Here is a 22,173-nt window from a genome sequence, read left to right on the forward strand (position 1 = left end):
GGCAGGTCTCCCTGCCTGAAGCTCGGCTGCACCTTACTGGCTGATGCCAGGTGCAGACAGTAAGGATGGCTCTCTCCACCTGGACAAGGAAAGTGCAGGCAGGTAGGATCTGTGGACATGATGCCTGAATGTTGCAACTGGGAACCATGACTCATGGGATCCAGGTAGCAAGGTACCGAGTGTGTAGGAAGGAACGGCACATGCTGGTTTAAATCGAAGATATACACAAAATGTTGGAGCAACTCAGCGGGACAGGCAGCATCTCTGGAGAGAACGAATGGATGAAGTTTCAGGTCAAGATCCTTCTTCAGACTGAAATGGATAATGAATTGGCTTTATGTTAGGAAGATGAGGAAGGCTGTTTTTCGGACCAGAAGCCTGTGACTTGGGGTGTACCCCAGGGATCGGTGCTGAGTCCATTATGTTTGTGGTTTGGATCAACAATTTCAATGAGAATGTACAAGGGATAATCACTAAGTTAGCAGATAATACTAATGTGGGTGGTACCATAGACAATGAAGATTATTATCAAGAATTAGTGGATCTGAATCAGCTGGGTAAGTGGGCCGAGGAATGGCATTTCAGATAAGTGTGAGGTGTGGCATTTTGGAGGTCAAACCAATACAGGACCTTCACAGTGAATTGGCAGGGCCTTGGGGAGTGCAGTGGTGCAGAGGGATCTGCGAGTATAATACATGGTCCCTGTAAGTGACATCACACGTACACAGGGTGGTGATGGGGGCTTTTGGCACACTAGCCTTCATTAGTCAGGTATTCCGAGTATGGAGTTTGGTTACAGTTGTACAATACATGGGTGAGACCACACCTGGAGTTAGGTTCTGGTCACCCTGCCACAGAAAGGATGCCATTAAGCTGTAGAGTGCAGTGATGTACGAGAATGTTGCCAAGCCTCGAGAACCCAAGCCAAAGGGACAGATAGGACACTCAAACTTTATTCCTTGGAGACAGGAGGCAGAGTGGTTGTCTGAAAAGCTGTATAAAACCATAAGGAAAATAGATAGTGTGAATGTACAGGTCTTTTCCCCCAGGGTAGGGGAAATCAGGAACTAGAGGGCATAGGTTAAAGGTGAAAGGGGAAAAATTTAATAGGAACCTGAGGAGCAGTTTTTTCCACACAAAGGGTGGTGGGTAAATGCAACATACTGCCAGAGGAGGTTGGTGAGGCAGGTACTATAACAAAGGTACACAAAAATGCTGGAGAAACTCAGCGGGTGTAGCAGCATCTATGGAGCGAAGGAAATAGGTAACGTTTCGGGCCAAAACCCTTCTTCAGACTGATGCGGGGTGGGGGGGGGAGAAGGAAGGAAAAAGGGAGGAGGAGGAGCCCGACGGCGGGGGGATGAGAGGAGACAGCTTGAGGGTCAAGAAAGGGGAGGAGACAGCAAGGGCTAGCAAAATTGGGAGAATTCAATGTTCTTGCCCGCCGGACGCAGGCTACCCAGGCGGAATATGAGGTGTTGTTCCTCCAATTTCCAGTGTTGCTCACTCTGGCAATGGAGGAGACCCAGGACAGAGAGGTCGGATTGGGAATGGGAGGGGGAGTTGAAGTGCTGAGCCACCGGGAGTTCAGGTAGGTTCTTGCGGACTGAGCGGAGGTGTTCGGCGAAACGATCGCCCAACCTCCGCTTAGTCTCACCGATGTAAATCAGCTGGCATCTAGAGCAGCGGATGCAGTAGATGAGGTTGGAGGAGATACAGGTGAACCTTTGTCGCACCTGGAACGACTGCTTGAATGGAGTCGAGGGGGGAGGTAAAGGGACAGGTGTTGCATTTCTTACGGTTGCAACGGAAAGTGCCCGGGGAGGGGGTGGTACTGGAAGGAAGGGAAGAATTGACAAGGGAGTTGCGGAGGGAGCGGTCTTTGCGGAAGGCAGACATGGGGGGAGATGGGAAGATGTGACGCGTGGTGGGGTCACGTTGGAGGTGGCGAAAATGGCGGAGGATGATTTGTTGTATTTGCCGGCTGGTGGGGTGAAAGGTGAGGACTAGGGGGACTCTGCCCTTGTTGCGAGTGCGGGGATGGGGAGAGAGAGCAGTGTTGCGGTGTATGGAAGAGACCCTGGTGCGAGCCTCATCTATGGTGGAGGAGGGGAATCCCCGTTCCCTGAAGAGCGAGGACATTTCCGATGCCCTGGTGTGGAATGCCCTCCATAGATGCAGCTGCACCCGCTGAGTTTCTCCAGCATTTTTGTGTACCTTCGATTTTCCAGCATCTGCAGTTCCTTCTTGAACACAGGTACTATAACAATGTTGACAAGACACTTGGACAGGTACAAGTGAAGGAAAGGTTTAGAGGGACAACTTGGGACAACTTAGATGGAGTGGACGAGTTGGGGTGAAGGGCCTGTTTCCATGCTGTGAGACTATGAATGTGGCTGGGTCCAATGTGCTGGGGCTCCTGGGCTTGCTGCTTCTTACCTGAGGTAGCACTTTAGTGTGAGCAGAGGCGGTGACGGTGGGCAGCCGGATCTGGTGCTGGTGCTGCTGCACTTGCTGCACCACAGAGGGTGGGTGTGCAGCCGTGGCTATGCCATGCTGGGCGGTGACTACCCGCACCTGGGGAACGTTGGCAGTCACTGAGTGAGACAGCATCTGAGCCTGGGTCTGGGGCCCTGTGTGAAGTCCTGGCTGTGATCCAGATACAAGGTTCCCAAGCTGTGGCATTGAGGGCGAGGACATCAGCAAAACACTGCAAACAAGAAGCAAAGCCGTCACATACAACATCTGTAAACATTCGCAGCTCACAACCGTCCGATCAATATTCACGCCAGCACCACTGATCCTCTTTCAATATTTATCCTTGCCTTTATGTAACACTTTCAATGAGAGCCCCCATCACCACTTAACAAGATGCCACCAACAGCACCATTTACAACACAATCATCAGTGTCAGTGATTCTGGTTGAAGATCAAACAACCAAAGAGAACCCTTAACTCGATCAAAAGAGGTGGAGAGGAATCTCATCCCCTTTGGGGAAAGCAGACCAGGTCTCAGCTCAACATCCCTCAAACTCCAGGAATGTTCGGGAGAGAGCCTCCTATACTTCACCAGGCTTTAGCTGGGACGTTAGTTTGCTGTTTACAGAATGTTAACAGACATAAAACTAGGAAAATACATATTAATGGAAAAGTATGTGAAGATTAGAATATCCTGCTGACTACATTTTAGTTTTTCGTGTATAGACTACTGAATGCTGCCATTCCAGAATGGGATATTCTGCAGTGGAAACTATTTCTGCAGATATAATCTTCTTTCACAACATTATTGCAGAACTGAATACTTTGTAGTAAATATTGTGTACATGTCGCTTCTCACATCAGGTCATTGACCAGTTGCCAGCTGCCTGACCAGCTGAGCATTCCCTGCATTTCTTCCTTCACATTTTCAGCACGTTTTTCAATTTCAGGTTCCATGGTGTCGTAGCGGCACCTAGTGGTTGCCCTGGCAATGTCAAACCCTCGCTATTGGCTAGCGTGGTTGTTGAGCGGGGGAGCTTTTTTGCGGGTTTTCTGTAAAACCATTCATTCGAGCTGCATGCGGTTGGAGCGAGCATCGTTTGTTTTGGTTTTCTATATCGACTCGGGTAAACACTTTACTTTCATTTAAAAATAAAGAACTTTGTTATACCCGACTGTCTCGACTCGCCAAACTGGTGACCCCGTTAGTCCGATTGGTACTCAAGACTCTCAACATGCAAGCCGCACCGATCCTCGATTCCCAGCTCCTCCAGCAAAACACCGTTTTCTGGGCAGAGCAGCCTAAGTGTGGTTCGCCCACATAGAGGCCCAATTCCACCTTCGAAATATCGTTGCCGACGACACCCGATATATTTACGTGGCCGGGGCGCTCAGCCAAGAGACGGCCACGCGGTTGCTGCTCTACCTACAAGACCCGCCGGCCATCGGCATGTACGAGGGCCTTGACCTACTGCTCCGTACATTCGGGTTAAGCCGCCGAGATCGCGCCGCCCACCTGCTCCACATGGACGGCCTAGGTGATCGGAAACCGTCCACCTTGATGAGCGAGATGGTCGCGTTGATGGACGGCCATCGACCCTGCCTGCTTTTCGAGCAGGCGTTTTACGAGCGAATGCCCCACGACATCCGCCTGCTGCTCGCCGGGTTGGACTTCAGACCCTATGCAGATCGCCAAGCGGGCCGACAAATTGTCGCCACGCCGCAACCGCCCACTGAGGACCGGGGTAAGCGCCAGTGGTGCCCGCCCCCCCTGCACGTTTGCGGGAAACGCATCGACCGATTGTCAGTAACGGCGATCGGCCAAAACAACCGCCTCTACGCACGAGACCGTCATTCATGACTTTGTTTCCTGGTTGACAGGGGCCATCCTCCCCCCCGACTGGGTTGGACACCCGTGCTGGCATCCTGTCCTGACTGCCGCCAACAGAAGTACTATCCGCACCTATGGCACGCGGACCCTATCCCTCAACTTCGACACCCGCCCATACGACTGGACCTGTACCATTGCGGACATGACCCAGCCGCTGCTGGGCGCCGACTTCCTTCGGGCTTTTTCACTCCTGGTGGACGTACGGGGTGGGTGCCTCCTTCCACCGGCGGGCCCCAGCCCCGCGACCCCGTGGAACCCCCAGCCCACAGCTGAAAGTGGTGGCTCAGGTCGAGGGCTCATATGCCTCCCTGCTTGCAGAGCTCCCAGAGCTACTCACCCCAGCTACTCGTTTCGGCGCGGCGACCCTCAAGCACGGGGTGGTGCACCATATCCCCACCACGGGACCGCCATTACACGCTCGGGCCCACCGGCTCCCGCCGACAAGCTGCGCGTCGCCAAGGAAGAGTTCAAACTGATGGAGGACATGGGGATCGTGCGGCACTCGGATAGCTCGTGGGCATCCCCATTACACATGGTCCCTAAAGCATCTTGGAGGTGGAGACCATGCGGGGATTATAGGCGCCTGAACGCCGTTACGACCGCGGACCGCTACCCTGTCCCACGTATCCAAGACTTCTCCGCTCATCTTTTTTATGAAGGTGGACGTGGTCCGCGGTTATCATCAGATCCCTGTTCACCCGGACGATGTGCCAAAGACAGCCACCAGTTTGGGCTGTTCAAGTGGCTCCATCTGCCTTTCGGGTTAAAAAACGCCACGCAGGCGTTCCAGAGATTGTGGACATGGTGGGTAGGGGATTGGACTTTATTTTCATCTACTTAGATGACATCCTGGTTGCGACAGGAACACTTCACGCACGTGCGGGCGCTGTTCTAGCGGCTCCAGGACCTTGGACTCGTAGTCAATCCCGTCAAATGCCAGTTCAGCCTCCGCACAAGTTCATTCCTGGGGCATAATGTTACCTCGCAGGGCGCCACCCCATTACCCTCTAAGGTAGAGGCCACCCGGCAGTTCCCCCGGACGCTCACTGCCTAAGGGCTGCAGGAGTTTGTCGGCATGGTTAACTTCCACCATCGTTTCGTGCCGGCAGCTGCCAGGATCATGCGGCCCCCGTTTCAGTGCCTCGCTGGTAAGCCACGGGACCTTGTGTGGTCCACTGAGGCAGAGGCCGCATTCGACGGCGAGAAAGAGGCACTCGCCAAAGTCACCATGCTGGTACACCCGTGGGCCACAGCCTCGACTGCCCTCACGGTAGATGCCTCCGATACGGCCGTGGGTGGGGTGTTGGAGCAGTGGGTGGGGTGTTGGAGCAGCTCATTGACGGCCACTGTTAGCTGCTAGCCTTTTCCAGCCATCAGCTGAGGTCTTCCAAGCGTAACTACAACGCGTTTCGACCGGGAGCTCCACACCCTGTACCTGCCCATCTGCTTAGATACTTCCTGGAGGGCAGGTTGTTCACGGCCTTTACAGACCACAAGCCCTTAACATTCGCCTTGGCCAAGGTGTCAGACCCCTGGTCCGCTCGAAAGCAACGACACCTGGCATTCGAGTCAGAGTTCACGACGGACGTCCAGCACGTGGCCGGGAAGTTCAACACGGTCGCTAACGCCCTGTCCCGCCCGGCCCTCCTGGACTGTGGTGGCCGTGGACCACGGTGTGTATTACATGGAATTTGCTGCATCACAGCACTCGGACAATGGGATGGATGGCTACAGGACGGCCGCTGCAGGGTTGCGGTTGGTTGGGGAACGTTGGTACTGTACGATGTTTCCACCGGTCGCCCACGCCCCATTGTTCCCATGGGTTGGCGCCGCTGGATTTTCTACGCCATCCATGGCCTGGCCCACCCTTCAATCCGGGCGACTTCTGCGCTGGTGGCGGGCAACTTTGTCTGGCAGGGCCTCCGCAAGCAGGTTGTGGCTCGGGCTAGAGCCTGCATCCCCTGCCAGACATTCAAGGTTCAGCGTCATGTACGGGCCCTAGTGCAAGACTTTGCGGTTCTCTCGGGCCGTTTCCAACACATCCACGTGGATTTAGTGGGTCCACTGCTGCCGTCTCACACTGCCACGCATCTCCTCACGGTTGTTGATCGGTTTACGAGACGGCCTGAGGCTATTCCGCTGTCAGACACCTCCGCCGCGTCTTGTTCCCGGGCTCGTGGATTGGATTGCTCGGTTCGGGGTTCCGGCAGACATTTCCACCGATCGGGGGGGCTCAATTTACGTCCTCATTGTGGGTTTCGCTGGTGAAACTATACGGGGCACAGCTGCACCCCATCACCGCCTATCACCCCCAGGCCAACGGGATAGTGGAACGATTCCACCTGAAATCGGCACTGAAGGCACGGCTCATTGGTCCTGGACTGGGTCGACCAGTTGCCTTGAGTGCTGTTAGGCATCCGCACGGCCCCTAAAGCAGACTTGGATACATCGGCTTTGCGGGTGCCCAGGGATTTCCTCCCTGCGCTTGAGGGCAGCCGGAGTCTGCCCCGGCGGTTTTAGTGAGTCTCCGGGAGAGAGTGGGCGGCCTGGCTCCTGTCCCTACCTCGCGGCATGGGACAGCCCCAGTGCATGTGCTGCCAGATCTCAAGAACTGCCTATTCATGTTTATCTGCAAGGATTCGCATCGGTTCGCACTGCAGCGAATCTACAAGGGTCCGTTCCAGGTGTCGCGACTTTCCTGTTGGACGTCAGGGGCAGAGAGGAGATCGTCTCCGTCATTCGACTTAAGTGGCCTACCTGGATGTCGACAGCCTGATGGGGGTGGCGCAGCCTCGGCCAGTCCGGTCGCACCTGTTGTGCCTGTTCCCTTCTCACCTGTTGTTTCGGTTCCTCCTGCACCGTTACTGTCCCCTGGCTCTGTTCTGCCAGCTCCACCTGTATCGCCCGCCCCGTCATTGTTACCACGCGTTGCAGTCGCCGTGTCCAGCCTCCCGCTCGGTTCCGTACCTCGGGTTCTGGGGGGGGGGTTCTGTAGCGGCACCTAGTGGTGGCCCTGGCAATATCGAACCCTCGCTATTGGCTGGCAGGGGCACGTGAGCGGGGGAGCGTTTTCGCGGGTTTTCTGTAAAACCATTCATTCGAGCTCCACGCGGTTACAGTGAGCATCGTTTATTTTGGCTGTCAATATCGACTTGGGTAATCACTTTATTTTCGTTTAAAAATAAAGAACTTTGTTATACCCCACTGTCTCGACTCACCAAAGTGTACTGTTAATTTATTCTTATAGGAGGAAATATCCTATTACACAGAATTTCTGAGGACTATTTCCGACTGTACAAAATTAATTTGGCAATGGCTATACCCGGCTTTAAACCCAGTATTTCAGTGCAAGCTTTCATTCTAGTATACACAGGATTACAATTCTTACATTCTTGATTCCATTATTACATTCTAGTACGGGCGTCAGAGGTTAAGGGAAGAAGGCAGGAGAAAGGGGTTGAGAGAGAAAGATTGCTCAGCCATGATTGAATGGTGGAGTAGACTTGATGGACCAAATGGCCTAATTGTGCTCCTATCTCATATGAACATGACATTAAGCTGTATATACATTATTTCAGAGGAGACAAACTGAGGTACATAAAGTTCTACTTTATATACAATATTTCAGGGGAAGTATAATGGGAGAGTTACATCAACCACCACACTCTGGGGCGGCACAGTGGTAGAGTTGCTGCTTTACAGCAAATGCAGTGCCGGAGACCTGGGTTCGATCCTGACTATGGGTGTTGTTTGTACAGAGTTTGTACGTTCTCCCCGTGGTCTGCGTGGGTTTACTCCGAGATCTACGGTTTCCTCCCACACTCCAAAGACGTACAGGTTTGTAGGTTAATTGGCTTGGTAAATGTAAAAGTTGTCCATAGTGGGTGTGGGATAGTGTTAATGTGCGGGGATCGCTGGTCCTGTTTACGTGCTGTATCTCTAAGCTAAACTAAAGTAAGGTTAAGACTGCAGTACAGAAGGCAATTAGAAAATGGGCCACAAAGCATTGCAAAAAAACAAACCTCGTCAGGAAAATACCAATATTATTTTAAATGGACCTTTAAAGTTTGTGGAAAGGCACTTGGACCAACTTCACCAAGACCACAAACCAGAAAACAATGGATTAGCAATACAAGATTGACACATGGGGATCAGAGGCATCCGTACTGAGATGAGAAGAACTTTTTTCACACAGAGAGTGGTGAATCTCTGGAACTCTCTGCCACAGAGGGTAGTTGAGGCCAGTTCATTGGCTATATTTAAGAGGGAGTTAGATGTGGCCCTTGTGGCTAAGGGGATCAGGGGGTATGGAGAGAAGGCAGGTACGGGATACTGAGTTGGATGATCAGCCATGATCATATTGAATGGCGGTGCAGGCTCGAAGGGCCGAATGGCCTAATCCTGCACCTAATCTCTATGTTTCTATGTACTCATGGAGGTCCCTGTTGAAGATAGTACTTCATCAGCCATTCCCCAGCTCTGAATAGAACTTGGGTTGGTTTCACATGGTTACTTTTGAGAAACACCGTCCAAAGGAAGAGTGCACTAGAAATGAGAAAATACCACCAGAATTTTTGATAGTTGTGGGAAGCTTTATACATAACGTCAGAGCGTTTCACTCCTGCTGGAGGAAGTCAGGTACCATAACAAGGACACCTTGATATTTACTCTTTCTATACGTCTGGAAAGATTCTTTGGTTTATTGGAAGGGAAGAGATGAAAGGACAGAGGATAGGTGTTGCACATCATCTAGAAGGTATGACACCTGCCTTTTCATCTCTTCCTGCAGAGGCAATGGTTCCTGTCCAATTCTCCCCATCCCCTGTTCTGTATTCTGTGTTCACAATGCAGTCTTCTTTACATTGGAAAAACCCAACGCAGACTTGGTGACCACTTTGCAGAGCACCTGCTTTCAGCCTACAGGAGTGCTCCTGAACTTCCTGTTGTCTGCCTCTTTCGTTCCCCGTTTTACCCTCGCTCTGACCTTTCTCAGTAACTCTCTTTGGATCCTTGACTTCATCGGCAGACCTCAATCCGTGCGGATTGGTAATCTCCTCCTCCCTGACCATCAACACAGGTGCACTGCGGGGCTGCGTGCTTAGTCCACAGCTCCAATGTCACCTAGAAATTGGACGTGTGCTCCACTGTGGTTCACCTAATCACCATTGGTGATGAATCAGAAGAGATAGAACTCCAGGTTGAGCGGCACCATTACAACAACCTCTCGCTCAACATCAACAATACTACGAACTGATCGTTGACTTTCCAAAGGGGAAGTCGGGACCCACACATTACAGTTTTCATTGGTGGGTCAGTAGTGGAGAAGGTTGGCAACTTCATATTCCTGGGTGTTAACATCTTATTTGCCCTTGGCCCAGTACAGATTCATCACAAAGAAGTTGCATGTCTCCGAACACTCCAACAAACATTTCCACACATACTGTGGACATTATCTGACTGGTTTTATCACGGGCTGGTACAGCAATTCCAATGCACAGGAACACAAGAGGTGGCAGAGTGTGGTGGGCTCAGCCTGGTCCATCACATGTACAGCCCTCCCCACCATCAGAAGCATCCATGTAAGGCAATGCCTCAAGAAAACAACACCTAACAATGATCCCCTCCATCCCCTCTTCTGAAAGCCGAACCAACGTGCTAAAGAGCTGCAACATGACTTCTTGACTCTTATACTTCTTGCTCTAATGGAAGAAAGCAGGTATATCATACGCCTTCTTTACCTCTCACTCTCTCTTTGTGTTGCCACTAGCGGGAAGTTATTGACCTGGACGCCGACCTCTCTGCATATCAATGCTATTAAGGTCTTGTCATTAACAGTATACATTTTCCTTACATTTGATGTCCCAAAGAGCAACATCTCCCACTTGCTCACATGTCAGGTTCTCAGGGCATCAGGGGTTATGGGGAGAAGGCAGGAGAATGGGGTGAGGAGGGAGAGATAGATCAGCCATAATTGAATGGCGGAGTAGACTTGATGGGCCAAATGGTCTAATTCTGCTCCTATCACATATGACCTTATGACATTCAATGCCATTAGCCATTTTTCTGCAGCTGATCTATATCCCATTATATACTTTGACAGCCTCCAGCACTGTCTGCAACTCCAGCAATTGTGGTGTTGTCTGCAAACTTACTAACTGCCCCATTTAGATTTATGCCAAAGTCATTTATATATATCACAAACAAAAGTCCGAGTACAGATCCCTCCATTGGTCATCTACAGCCAGAATAACCTCCTTCCATCGCAACACTGTCTTCTGCCAGTATTCACATTATTTCCAAACTAATTCTTGATTCTGCCTTAACTTAAAAGCAGAAAATGTATCTGAAAATGCCAGCTTGAGTTCAGCTTCAGGGGAGAGCAGGAAACCAGGGACAGGGAGGGAAGAATTTTGCACAGATGCAGATGAGAGGGAATATGAGACATTAACAGTATGAAATATCCATCCTTGGTCATCTTCAATACAATACAATACAATACAATACGGTTTATTTGTCAAATTACACATAAAGTGCAAGTGAAATGAATATGTCAGCAGCGGTAAAATTATAAAGAACACACGCAAAAACACAATCAAAATTTAACATAAACATTCACCACAGCATTCATGAGAGACAACAGTATTAGATAGTCACTGCTTGCTGTAATATGAAGAGCTACCGTATCATGTAATACTTGTCCACCCGCTCCATTGTACAGTCAACGTTTTCTGCAAGTATTCAGCACCAGGATTTGATTGTTTTGTGAAACTAGTTGTTTAGAGTAACTGACCTTTGACCAGGTTTGACCAGCTCTGGTGCACTGGTGGTAACGATTTTGCTGCCATCTATGGGTGCCGGCGGTGAGGTGGGTGTAGCTGGCAATGTCGGGGTGACTGGAGTCACAGGTGTGTGGGGCAAGCTGGAGTCTGCCAATACCTGGGTCCCCAGAGACTGCTCACACAGAGGAAGCTTTGTTGTACTCTCCTTACACGAGGACTTCTAGAAAAATCAAACACAACGTTAAAATCCATTCAAGCCTGGCGTGTGTTGCTGCCTGCTCACATGTAGTGTTCCTCACTCAGTCTGCTCATCTTCACTGATTTATTTACCCGTTAACAGGCAAGGTTCTATGAGAGCTGTCTGTGAGGAGTTAGTATGTTCTGACCATGACCTGCGTGGGTTTTCCCTGGGAGCTCCAGTTTCCTCCCAGAGTACAAAGACGTGCAGGTTTGTACAATAATTGGCTTGGTAAAATTATAAATTGTCCCTTGTGTGTGCAGGTGAGTGTGTGGGTGATCGCTGGTCGGCGAGGACTCAGTGGGCCGAAGGGCCTGGTTCTGCACTGTCTCTCGAAACAAATTCTGTTTGAAGCTCCAAAACTCTGCTCAGAAAAATATTGCTAATTTCCATCAGAACTGGCTTGTGCAAAGTTGGAAAGAACCTCAAAGCTAATGAGGAAGAATAGGTCCAAATCCAACTGATTGATTGCTCTGATCATTTATTAATGGCTGTCATTGCAATGTGCAAAGGCAAGAACAGTAAAAGATCCAGACAGATATGATTTCCAGATGGGCCTGTCATTGGATGAGCTTCCTCTGACGAAAATGTGGAGATTTCAGCCTTGAAATGTCTGGCCCGCAGCCCACCCCTCGCCAGTTCACTGTGGCCAGTTCCAGATTTCTGAACGGCACTTTCCTGATTGAACTCCTCAACAATCTATTCTGATTACCCCTTACACTTAATTTCTCCTCAAAGGAGTTTCTACAGTAGAAATCTTTCAGTCAAGATTATGAATTCTCAATTAGATCACCTTTCATTCGTATACTGAAGGAAATAAAAGCTAAAGCTATGCAGCCTGTCTTCATAACTTAATCCTCTCGATTCGTGATAGCACTCTGGCGACTATTAATTAATCCTGAATTGATAAGTGCCTAAACCTAAATGCAGTTCTCGGAAAGGGATTTAACCAAGACCTATAAAACTTGGGCACTAGGGGCGGCATGGTGGTGCAGTGGTAGAGTTGCTGCCTTACAGCACCAGAGACCCGGGTTCGATCCTGACTAAGGGTGCTGTCTGTACGGAATTTGAACGTTCTCCTGGGTTTTCCCGGGAGTTCAAGTTTTCTCCCACACTCCAAAGATGTATAGATTTGTAGGCTAATTAGCTTGGTAAAATTGTAAATTGTCCCTAGTGTGTGTAGAATATTGTTAATGTGTTTTAAAAATATGTGTCAATGTTCTCTGGTTTGTTTCATGTGGGGGTTGGGGGAAACTATTTTTCAATCTCTTAGCTTGCCGGTGATACGATTGTTTTCCAGATCGTATCTCCGATCGCTCTGCGGCTTAAGATCATGGAGCTGGAGGCCCTGCTCAAGATTGACTTTCAGCCCCACCGCGGGGCCATGGATTTACCATTGATGCCTGTGATCCCTTGCCTGGGATCGACGCTCCAACCGTGGCCTGCGGATTTCAACATCGACGAGCTCGCAGTCTCGAGTAGAGACTGCTGTCGGTAAGCTCCAAGCAGCACTACCCGGGGTCCAATTGCCCGGCACGGAGGAGCTGAGATCCCCACCCCGAAGCGGGAGCTTGATCGCCCCAATGTGGAGGGCCCGACCGCTGGCTACAGGAGCCAAGATCGTCCCGTCAACGGAAGGCTCAAGGCCCCCGACTGTGGGAGGACAAAGTAGTGAAGAGATTGAACTTTTTTTTTTCCGCCCTCCATCACAGTGAGGAATGTGGAGGAGTCGCTGTGGTGGACGTTTATATTAAAATGTATTTTGTGTGTTTTGTTGCTTTTTATTGGTATGACTATGGCAAATCAAATTCCCCGTATGTTGCAAAAAATACTTGGCTTATAAAGTATGATTATGATTATGTAAGGGGATTGTTGGTCAGCGTGGACTTGGTGGGCCGAAGGGCCTGTTTTTGCGCGCTATATCCCTAAGCTAAACATTACCTCTCCTACTTCTAATCCAGCTCAAGACATAGGTCAGAGTTGCAGAAGCACATTGAGTTATTTTTGCTTGTCTGTATGCTGATTAAATGAACCGGGTTGGTGCCGAGTTTAATTCTCATCCGATGAGGAGAGAGGTAAAGTCACCTGACATACCAATCCACAACAAATGGTTCAGGTCTCCTGATCCGGCAGGATCATGAAGGCACTCAGCTAGTGTTATACAGCAGACCCTTTGGCCAAACATCCATACTGGCATAACTGGGATCTGGGCAATTCCAGGTTGCCTGCATTTGGCCCAAAGACATCTAAACACATGCTGTCCATATATCTATACAAATATCTGTTAACAATCGGAATTATATCCACTTCTGTAACTTCTTCTGGCAGCTCATTTTAGATACAAATATCATCCTCTGAGTGAAAATGTTGCCCCCGAGGCTCCTCATAGGTCTCTCAGTCGTTTCAGTCGATGTCCTCCGTTTTTAGAATGATCTGCCAAGCGATAAGAGGCTGAGGGTGACATTATTTAAACGCATAGGATCATAGGGGGCATGGATAAAGTGAATGCTTACAGTCCTTTCCCTACTATGGGCAAAAGACTGAGAGGGCACTTTATCCAAGCCCCCTCATCATCCTGTACACTTTAATAATGTCACCCTCAGCCTCATACACTCCAAACAACATACTCCCAGCCTGAAACAGCTCATAATACTCACAATCTTGGTGGTCAGCTTGGGTTTCTGTTGCAAAGCTTTCTTGGCTTTCGCTGCTGCAGCCTGGGCCTGGTGAATGCGCTCTGAAATATCCAAACCGAGAGGGGGTTATAGCTCAGGGACAAATCAGCAGCAGTCCCCCCCTCCCGTACAGCCTGCCCCCCCCAGTACAGCCTGCCTTTCCCCCCCCCCCCCCCCCCCCCAGTACAGCCCAGCCTCCCCAGTACAGCCTGCCCCCCCCCCCCCAGTACAGTATCCCCCCCCCCCCCCCCCCCCCCCCCCAGTACAGCCTGCCCCCCCCCCCCCCCCCCCAGCCCCCCCCCCCCAGCCTGCCCCCCCCCCACCCCCCCCCCCCCCCCCCCCCCCCCAGTACAGCCCCCCCCCCCCACCCCCCCCCCCCCCCCAGCCCAGTACAGCCCCCCCCCCCCCCAGTACAGCCAGCCTTCCCCCCCCCCCCCCCCCCCCCCCCAGTACCCCCCCCCCCCCCCCCCCCCCCCCCCCCCAGCCCCCAGTACAGCCCCCCCCCCCCCCCCCCCCCCCAGTACAGCCTTTGCCCCCCCCCCCCCCCCCCCCCCCAGTACAGCCGGCCTCCCACAGTACAGCCTGCCCCCCCCCCCAGTAGTACAGTATCTCCCCTCCCCCAGTACAGCCTGCCCCCCCCCCCCCCCCCCCCCCCCCCCCCCCCCCCCCCCCCCCCCACCCCACCAGTACAGCCTGCCCCCCTCCAGTATAACCATACAAATGCTGGTTAATGAAGGCACTTGTAAGTGTAGCAAATAACACATCAACAATCACTGGAGCCAAGCTCTCTCAAATGATTATTTATTCCAATATTTTTGGGCGAAGGCTTATTCAGACTGTTTTTGAAAAGGCCTTGCATTTGCACTGATCACATCTGTTTGACAATGATTGTTTTATGAGGCAACCTGGTCTTGTAACAGTGATTGGTTTTTGCAGCGAGGGGAAAGCAGCTCATCTCTCTGGTGGCGACTACATTGAATATAACCCTAGTCCTCGCTCCGTGGCCTTGCTCCACCCTGTCTCAGGTGCTCCTTTGGTAGCGCTCCCATATCTGGCCTCTCAGCGCTCCAATCACCACTGTGCTCTTTGCTATAACCTTCCGTTTTGAATGTATTTTTCTTTTCACTAGAACCACCCAATAACAGAGTGATTGAAACACAGGCCGGAGTTGTGAGAGATGTCTGAGAGTCGTGGGAATGGGGAACTTGACGAAGATAGGCTGGGGCGGGCAGGGTGGTTTGAAATCTCCCAGCCCAGAACCAGTGCAGGTGAGTGAGCACAGGAAGTGCAGCGGAAACACAAAGAGACACGGCGTGTACAGAGTGTAAACGTAGTCACCTCCATGATAGTGTTTGGAGAACATACTGGGTGCTGACTTAAAAGGAAAAAAAAATATATATATATATATATAAAAATATATATATACCACCATTTACAGTCACAGCATCCACCAGTCTTCTAGAGTCATAGTCACATGGCACAGAAACAGGCCCTTCAGTCCAAGTCCACGCTGACCACAATGCCCCACCTAAACTCGTCCCTTTTGCATGATAGGCCTCTAAATATTCCTGTCCGTGTACCTGTCCAAATGTTGTTATGGTACCTGCCTCAACGACCACCTCTTTTCCCGACCCTGGGAAAAGGACTCTGTGCATTCACCCCATCTATCCCCATCACGATCGTATACACCTCCATAAGATCACCACTCAGCCTCCTGTGCTCCAAGGAATCAACTCCTACCCTGCCCAATCTCTCACTCTGAGCTCCTCTTCTGCTGTGAATATAAATAAAATATAAAATACTGAGAGCGTAAAAACATGAAGTGATTAGTACTCGTCAAGAAAAAGTACACAAGAAATGACTGGGACCTAAAACGGACACATGCCTTGGACCTGATGTTTTTTTGTATCTGATCTGGAAGAGGTGGCTGAAGAGCCAACAGATACCTTCATGAACGATCTGACAACGTTTCTTGATTCCGTAAATGACCCAGCGGATTGAACGGTGGAACATGCAACACCACTATTTAAGTGAGAATGGAAAAGAAAATGGGACTTGCAGACCAGACACCCCAACGGCAGCTCTCGGGAATTAGTCATCGCGTCATACAGTATTGAAACAGGCCCAATGATCTAACTCGCCCCCACCGACCAAGATGCTCCATCTAAGCTTGTCCCATTTGCCCGTGTGGCCAATATTATATCCCTCTAAAACTGCCCTATCCATGTATGTGTCCAAGTTGCTGGAACAGACACTGCAGAGCAGTCAGCCTCATGGCAGCTCTCAGGACATTGCTGGGAAATACATTGCAGCAGCAGATGGAGCACATTGTTGGGAAATGTAAAGTTACTAGTTTTGGCATGAATGGAAAACAATGGTGAGGTATGTAAACACTGGTAGACAGAGCTCAGAGGGTGGGTGGGAAAAACATTTGCAGAGATAAGAAACATTTAGGATAATAACGGGTAGAAAGGTCTCTATCACAAAGGGATTGAGGAGAAGAATGACAAAGTCTTGCTAATATTTTGTAGAAGGACAAAGGACAAAGGACATTTATTGTCACATACACCAATTGGTGTAGTGAAATTTGAGTTGCCATTGCAGCACACCAATAGAGACCACAGAGAAGGTTTAGTGAGTCTGCATCTGTAGCACCTCTCCAGTTGTAATCTCTTTATCTGTGTAAGGATACACTTGATGGAGTACAAGGCAGGTTAAATAGATTGATAGTGGACTGAGGAAAGAATGAAGAGGCTTCTCGTCTGGAGTTTTGAAGAATGAGAGAGGATATACATGACAATGACAAGGTTCAGAGAGGGAATTACATTGTAGATAGACCTTATTTCAATTGTATAGTCTTAAACTGTCCCCTCACTGTTCCAGGGTGAAGGGAGTTATTTGGGACTGAGATGAGAAGAAATGTCTAAAAATAGGTTACTGGATCACTAGCTGGGGCAACAAATGTTTAGACCCCACGGCAATTGGACATAAGATGGTCAGCCTGAAATTGATTGATGGAACAGGCTCCAGAGCCCAAGGATCTACGCATGCTTCTGCTTCTGATGCCCAGGTCCACAATAACCACAGAGAAGGCTGACAACTTGAAAGCTTATTTTGAAAAGGGACATCTTTCCGTTCAGAGTTTTCTCCAGAGGCACTCATCCACGGAACACACCTTTTACCAGAGGCTAGAAGAAATGTTTGCTAAAGATTCAGTATTTGACTACAGGTTCACCAGTGCTGTGCCAGGTATAAGCCTCTTTCTCCAGAAGGTGAAGCACATCAGATCCTTTGCATCATTCAGTATTCCTGGGAAACTAAGTTTGAACATGGCAAAGTGAAATCTGTTCTGCAGAGGTAAAGCCATCATCATCAGTATAGTCTCAGTAGTCTCACCAAACTCCTCCTCACTCCGGTTCCGGTGCAGATAAATCCACAACTTGCGCCCAATGTCGTACTTCACACATGGATCTTTCTCATAATGCAGTCTGTCCAGAGCTCCACTCACAACCGTGTTAATCTGCAAAACAAATGCCAGTTCATGTGATAGGAGCAGAATTAGACCAGTCGGCCCATCAAGTCTACTTCGCCATTCAATCATGGCTGATCGATCTTTTCCTCTCAACTCCATTCTCCTGCTTTCTCCCCATAATCTCCAACACCCGTGCTAATCAAGAATCTATCAATCTCCACCTTAAAAATATCCATTGAAGGCCTTCACAGACTTCTGTGGCAATTAATTCACCGCGGATTCACTATGGACAATAAACAATAGGTGCAGAAGTAGGCCATTCGGCCCTTCGAGCCAGCACCACCATTCAATGTGATCATGGCTGATCATCCCCACTCAGTACCCCGTTCCTGCCTTCTCCCCATATCCCCTGACTCCGCAAATTTTATGAGCCCTATCTAGCTCTCTCTTGAAAGCATCCAGAGAACCTGCCTCCACCTATGCTCTGACTAAATAAATTCCTCATCATCTCCTTTTATTCCGAGGCTGTGGCTTCTGGTCCTAGGCTCTCCCACTAGTGGAGGCATCCCCTCCACATCCACTCTATCCAGGCCTGTCACTATTCAGTAAGTTTCAATGAGGTCCTCCCTCATCTTTCCAAAATCCAGCGAGTGCAGGTCCAGTGCCATCAAACGCTTATCATCTGTTAGGTGGAGGGAGTTAGAGTTTCAAGGATGAGTTCCCAACTGTGCGTATTATGTATGTCAGAAGCCAAGTGGACCTGCCTAAAGACCCAAGCATTTCATAGAAACATAGAAACATAGAAATTAGGTGCAGGAGTAGGCCATTCGGCCCTTCGAGCCTGCACCGCCATTCAATATGATCATGGCTGATCATCCAACTCAGTATCCCGTACCTGCCTTCTCTCCATACCCCCTGATCCCCTTAGCCACAAGGGCCACATCTAACTCCCTCTTAAATATAGCCAATGAACTGGCCTCAACTACCCTCTGTGGCAGAGAGTTCCAGAGATTCACCACTCTCTGCATGAAAAAAGTTCTTCTCATCTCGGTTTTAAAGGATTTCCCCTTCATCCTTAAGCTGTGACCCCTTGTCCTGGACTTCCCTAACATCGGGAACAATCTTCCTGCATCTAGCCTGTCCAACCCCTTAAGAATTTTGTAAGTTTCTATAAGATCCCCTCTCAATCTTCTAAATTCTAGAGAGTATAAACCAAGTCTATCCAGTCTTTCTTCATAAGACAGTCTTGACATCCCGGGAATTAGTCTGGTGAACCGTCTCTGCACTCCCTCTATGGCAATAATGTCCTTCCTCAGATTTGGAGACCAAAACTGTACGCAATACTCCAGGTGTGGTCTCACCAAGACCCTGTACAACTGCAGTAGAACCTCTCTGCTCCTATACTCAAATCCTTTTGCAATGAAAGCTAACATACCATTCGCTTTCTTTACTGCCTGCTGCACCTGCATGCCTACCTTCAATGACTGGTGTACCATGACACCCAGGTCTCGCTGCATCTCCCCCTTTCCCAATCGGCCACCATTTAGATAATAGTCTGCTTTCCTGTTTTTGCCACCAAAATGGATAACCTCACATTTATCCACATTATACTGCATCTGCCAAACATTTGCCCACTCACCCAGCTTATCCAAGTCACCCTGCAGTCTCCTAGCATCCTCCTCACAGCTAACACTGCCCCCCAGCTTAGTGTCATCCGCAAACTTGGAGATATTGCCTTCAATTCCCTCATCCAGATCATTAATATATATTGTAAATAGCTGGGGTCCCAGTACTGAGCCTTGCGGTACCCCACTAGTCACTGCCTGCCATTGTGAAAAGGACCCGTTTACTCCTACTCTTTGCTTCCTGTTTGCCTGCCAGTTCTCTATCCACATCAATACTGAACCCCCAATGCCTTGTGCTTTAAGTTTGTATACTAATTTCTTATGTGGGACCTTGTCGAAAGCCTTCTGGAAGTCCAGATACACCACATCCACTGGTTCTCCCCTATCCACGCTACTAGTTACATCCTCGAAAAATTCTATAAGATTCGTCAGACATGATTTACCTTTCGTAAATCCATGCTGACTTTGTCCAATGATTTCACCACTTTCCAAATGTGCTGCTATCCCATCTTTAATAACTGACTCTAGCAGTTTCCCCACTACCGATGTTAGACTAACTGGTCTGTAATTCCCCATTTTCTCTCTCCCTCCCTTCTTAAAAAGTGGGGTTACGTTTGGTACCCGCCAATCTTCAGGAACTACTCCAGAATCTAAAGAGTTTTGAAAGATTATTACTAATGCATCCACTATTTCTGGAGCTACTTCCTTAAGTACTCTGGGATGCAACCTATCTGGCCCTTTCAAAGCCAGCTGTAGTTTGTTTCATTCCCCAGAACTCCCTCTATCCTCATCTACAGAGGCACAAACTCCCCCACCTCCTCACTGCCATGATTCCCCCATTTTCGGCTGGCACATTGGTTTACTATGATCTAGAGGAATGGATTTACAACCTACAGACCCAAGTTCAATGGCAGATATGGAATTTAGTTTCAGTTAATCAAAAATGTCTTCAGTAAAGATTGTGCAAATTTCTGATTCATTTGTGCTTTTCCTGGAACGAAGCTGGTTTGTTTGCAACTGTTGATACTCAGTGATGTGGCTGAACTAGATTAGCTAGAGATTAGCTAGAGATACCACTGATTGGCTCTAGCCCAAGTGTGAGGAGAGGGGTGAAACCAGTTGAAAACTGAGGAATTGGCTGTGTAAATTGGTAAATAGGCAATTTATCAGTCAATTTAAGCAGGACAGCTCTTCGCGAGCGGCAGTGAGTGAGCGGCCTAGTGAGGGAAGTGCCCTGTGAGGAAAGTGTGAGTCTTTGGCTCGAGAGTCTTCGGAGAGGAGACCACGCAATACGCTTGAGAGGCTAAGGATTCTGGGAGAGGCAAAGAGGTTTGCCACGCACTGCAAGGGAGCAGTGGACCAGACAGGAAGAGCGGACGGAATTACCACTAGACAGCCAAACCAGTAGGTAATTTACGGCTGGGGTGAGTACTTTCCCATTTATAGGAGGTAGGATTATATAAATAAGGGGTGTATCAATACAGTAGGGGATTCTTAAATAGGACCAGTTAATTACTTATATAAGATGGGCGGTCAGGAGATGTGCCAATACTGCGAGATGTGGGAATTTGTCGACACCATTGATGTAGAAGATCCCTACAGCTGCAGTAAGTGTTTGAGGCTAGAGGAACTCCAGCTCCGCATTGATGAGCTGGAGACCCAACTTCATACGCTGCGGTACATCAGGGAGGGGGAGTATTACCTGGATGTTTTGTGCCAGGGGATGGTCACACCGACCAGTTTAACTAATTCAGTAGGCAGTGAGCAAGGAAAGGAAGGTGTGGCCATAAGCGAGGCAGGTAGGGGGAACCAGGAGGAGATGCGGCAGGAGCCACAGCCCTTGCCCCTGACGAGCATGACCGAGGCTCTTACTCAATGTAAGGACGGGATCAGGGGCTGTGGGAGGGATGAGCAACCTGGCTGCAGCACCGTGGATCAGGAGGCCATTCAAGAGGGGGGAGTTAGAAGAAATGCCGTAGTGATAGGCGATAGTATTATTCGGGGGGTAGATAAGGTTCTCTGCGGCCAGCAGAACATGTCCCGAAGGCTGTGTTGCCTACCCGGTGCTAGGGTTAAGGATATCTCTGCGATACTGGAGAGAAATTTGCAGAGGGAGGGGGAGGATCCAGTGGTCGTGGTCCATGTGGGGACCAATGACATAGGAAGGACGAGGAAGGAGGATCTGCTGAAGGAGTTTGAGCAGTTAGGGAATAAATTAAAAAGCAGAACCTCGAGGGTACTGATCTCCGGATTGCTACCTGAGCCACGGGCCAAATCGGCGAGGGTACGTAAAATTAAAAAGCTAAATGCGTGGCTCAAAGACTGGTGTGGGAATAATGGGTTTGGTTTCTTGGGCCACTGGCACCAGTACTGGGACAGGGGGGATCTGTTCTGTAAGGACGGACTTCACCTGAACGGTGCTGGGACTGGGGTCCTGGCAAATCATATAACTAGGGCAGTAGAGAGGTCTTTAAACTAAGTAGCGGGGGGGAGGTATCAAGGGGGTAATAACGGCAGGGGTAGAGGAAATAGAGCAGGGTATCAGTGGGGAAGCGGAAAGTCAAAATGTGACAGGAGACAGAATGTGTGAAGATAAAGCTTTAGATGTAAAAGGGGCAAAAACGGAAAGGAAGGGTAGTAAAAATCATCTGAAAGTGCTTTATCTAAATGCACGGAGTATTCGTAATAAGATAAATGAATTAACGGTGCAATTAAGTATATATAGTTATGATATCGTGGCCATTACGGAGACATGGCTGCAAGGGGATCAGGACTGGGAGTTAAATATAGAGGGGTACTCGACAATTAGGAAAGATAGACAGGAAAGAAAGGGAGGAGGGGTGGCCCTTTTAATAAGGGAGGGAATAACGGCAATAGAGAGGAAGGATATTGCGTTGAAGGATCAGGATAGTGAAACAGCTTGGGTACAGATAGAGAATAATAAGGGGAAAAAAACACTAGTGGGTGTAATTTATAGACCTCCAAATAGCTGTGACGCTGTTAGTCAGAACATAA

General features: G+C 49.5%; 1 protein-coding gene across 4 annotated transcripts in view; it reads right to left on the minus strand.

Annotated features, from left to right (window-relative positions):
- nfrkb (nuclear factor related to kappaB binding protein) overlaps window positions 1-22,173 on the minus strand; it is a 118,216-nt gene that overhangs the window by 26,736 nt on the left and 69,307 nt on the right. For 3 of the 4 annotated variants that reach the window (XM_055660932.1, XM_055660935.1, XM_055660931.1), the window contains exons 18-21: window positions 17,458-17,581; window positions 14,044-14,123; window positions 11,160-11,368; window positions 2,440-2,710 (exon numbers count right to left, since the gene is read on the minus strand). In XM_055660932.1, coding sequence (XP_055516907.1) covers window positions 2,440-2,710; window positions 11,160-11,368; window positions 14,044-14,123; window positions 17,458-17,581 — 684 coding nt within the window. The remainder of the gene's footprint in view (window positions 1-2,439; window positions 2,711-11,159; window positions 11,369-14,043; window positions 14,124-17,457; window positions 17,582-22,173) is intronic. The other variant, XM_055660934.1, reaches the window with a different exon arrangement.

Source organism: Leucoraja erinacea, chromosome 32 (assembly GCF_028641065.1).
Source record: "Leucoraja erinacea ecotype New England chromosome 32, Leri_hhj_1, whole genome shotgun sequence".
NCBI classification, from domain to species: domain Eukaryota; kingdom Metazoa; phylum Chordata; class Chondrichthyes; order Rajiformes; family Rajidae; genus Leucoraja; species Leucoraja erinaceus.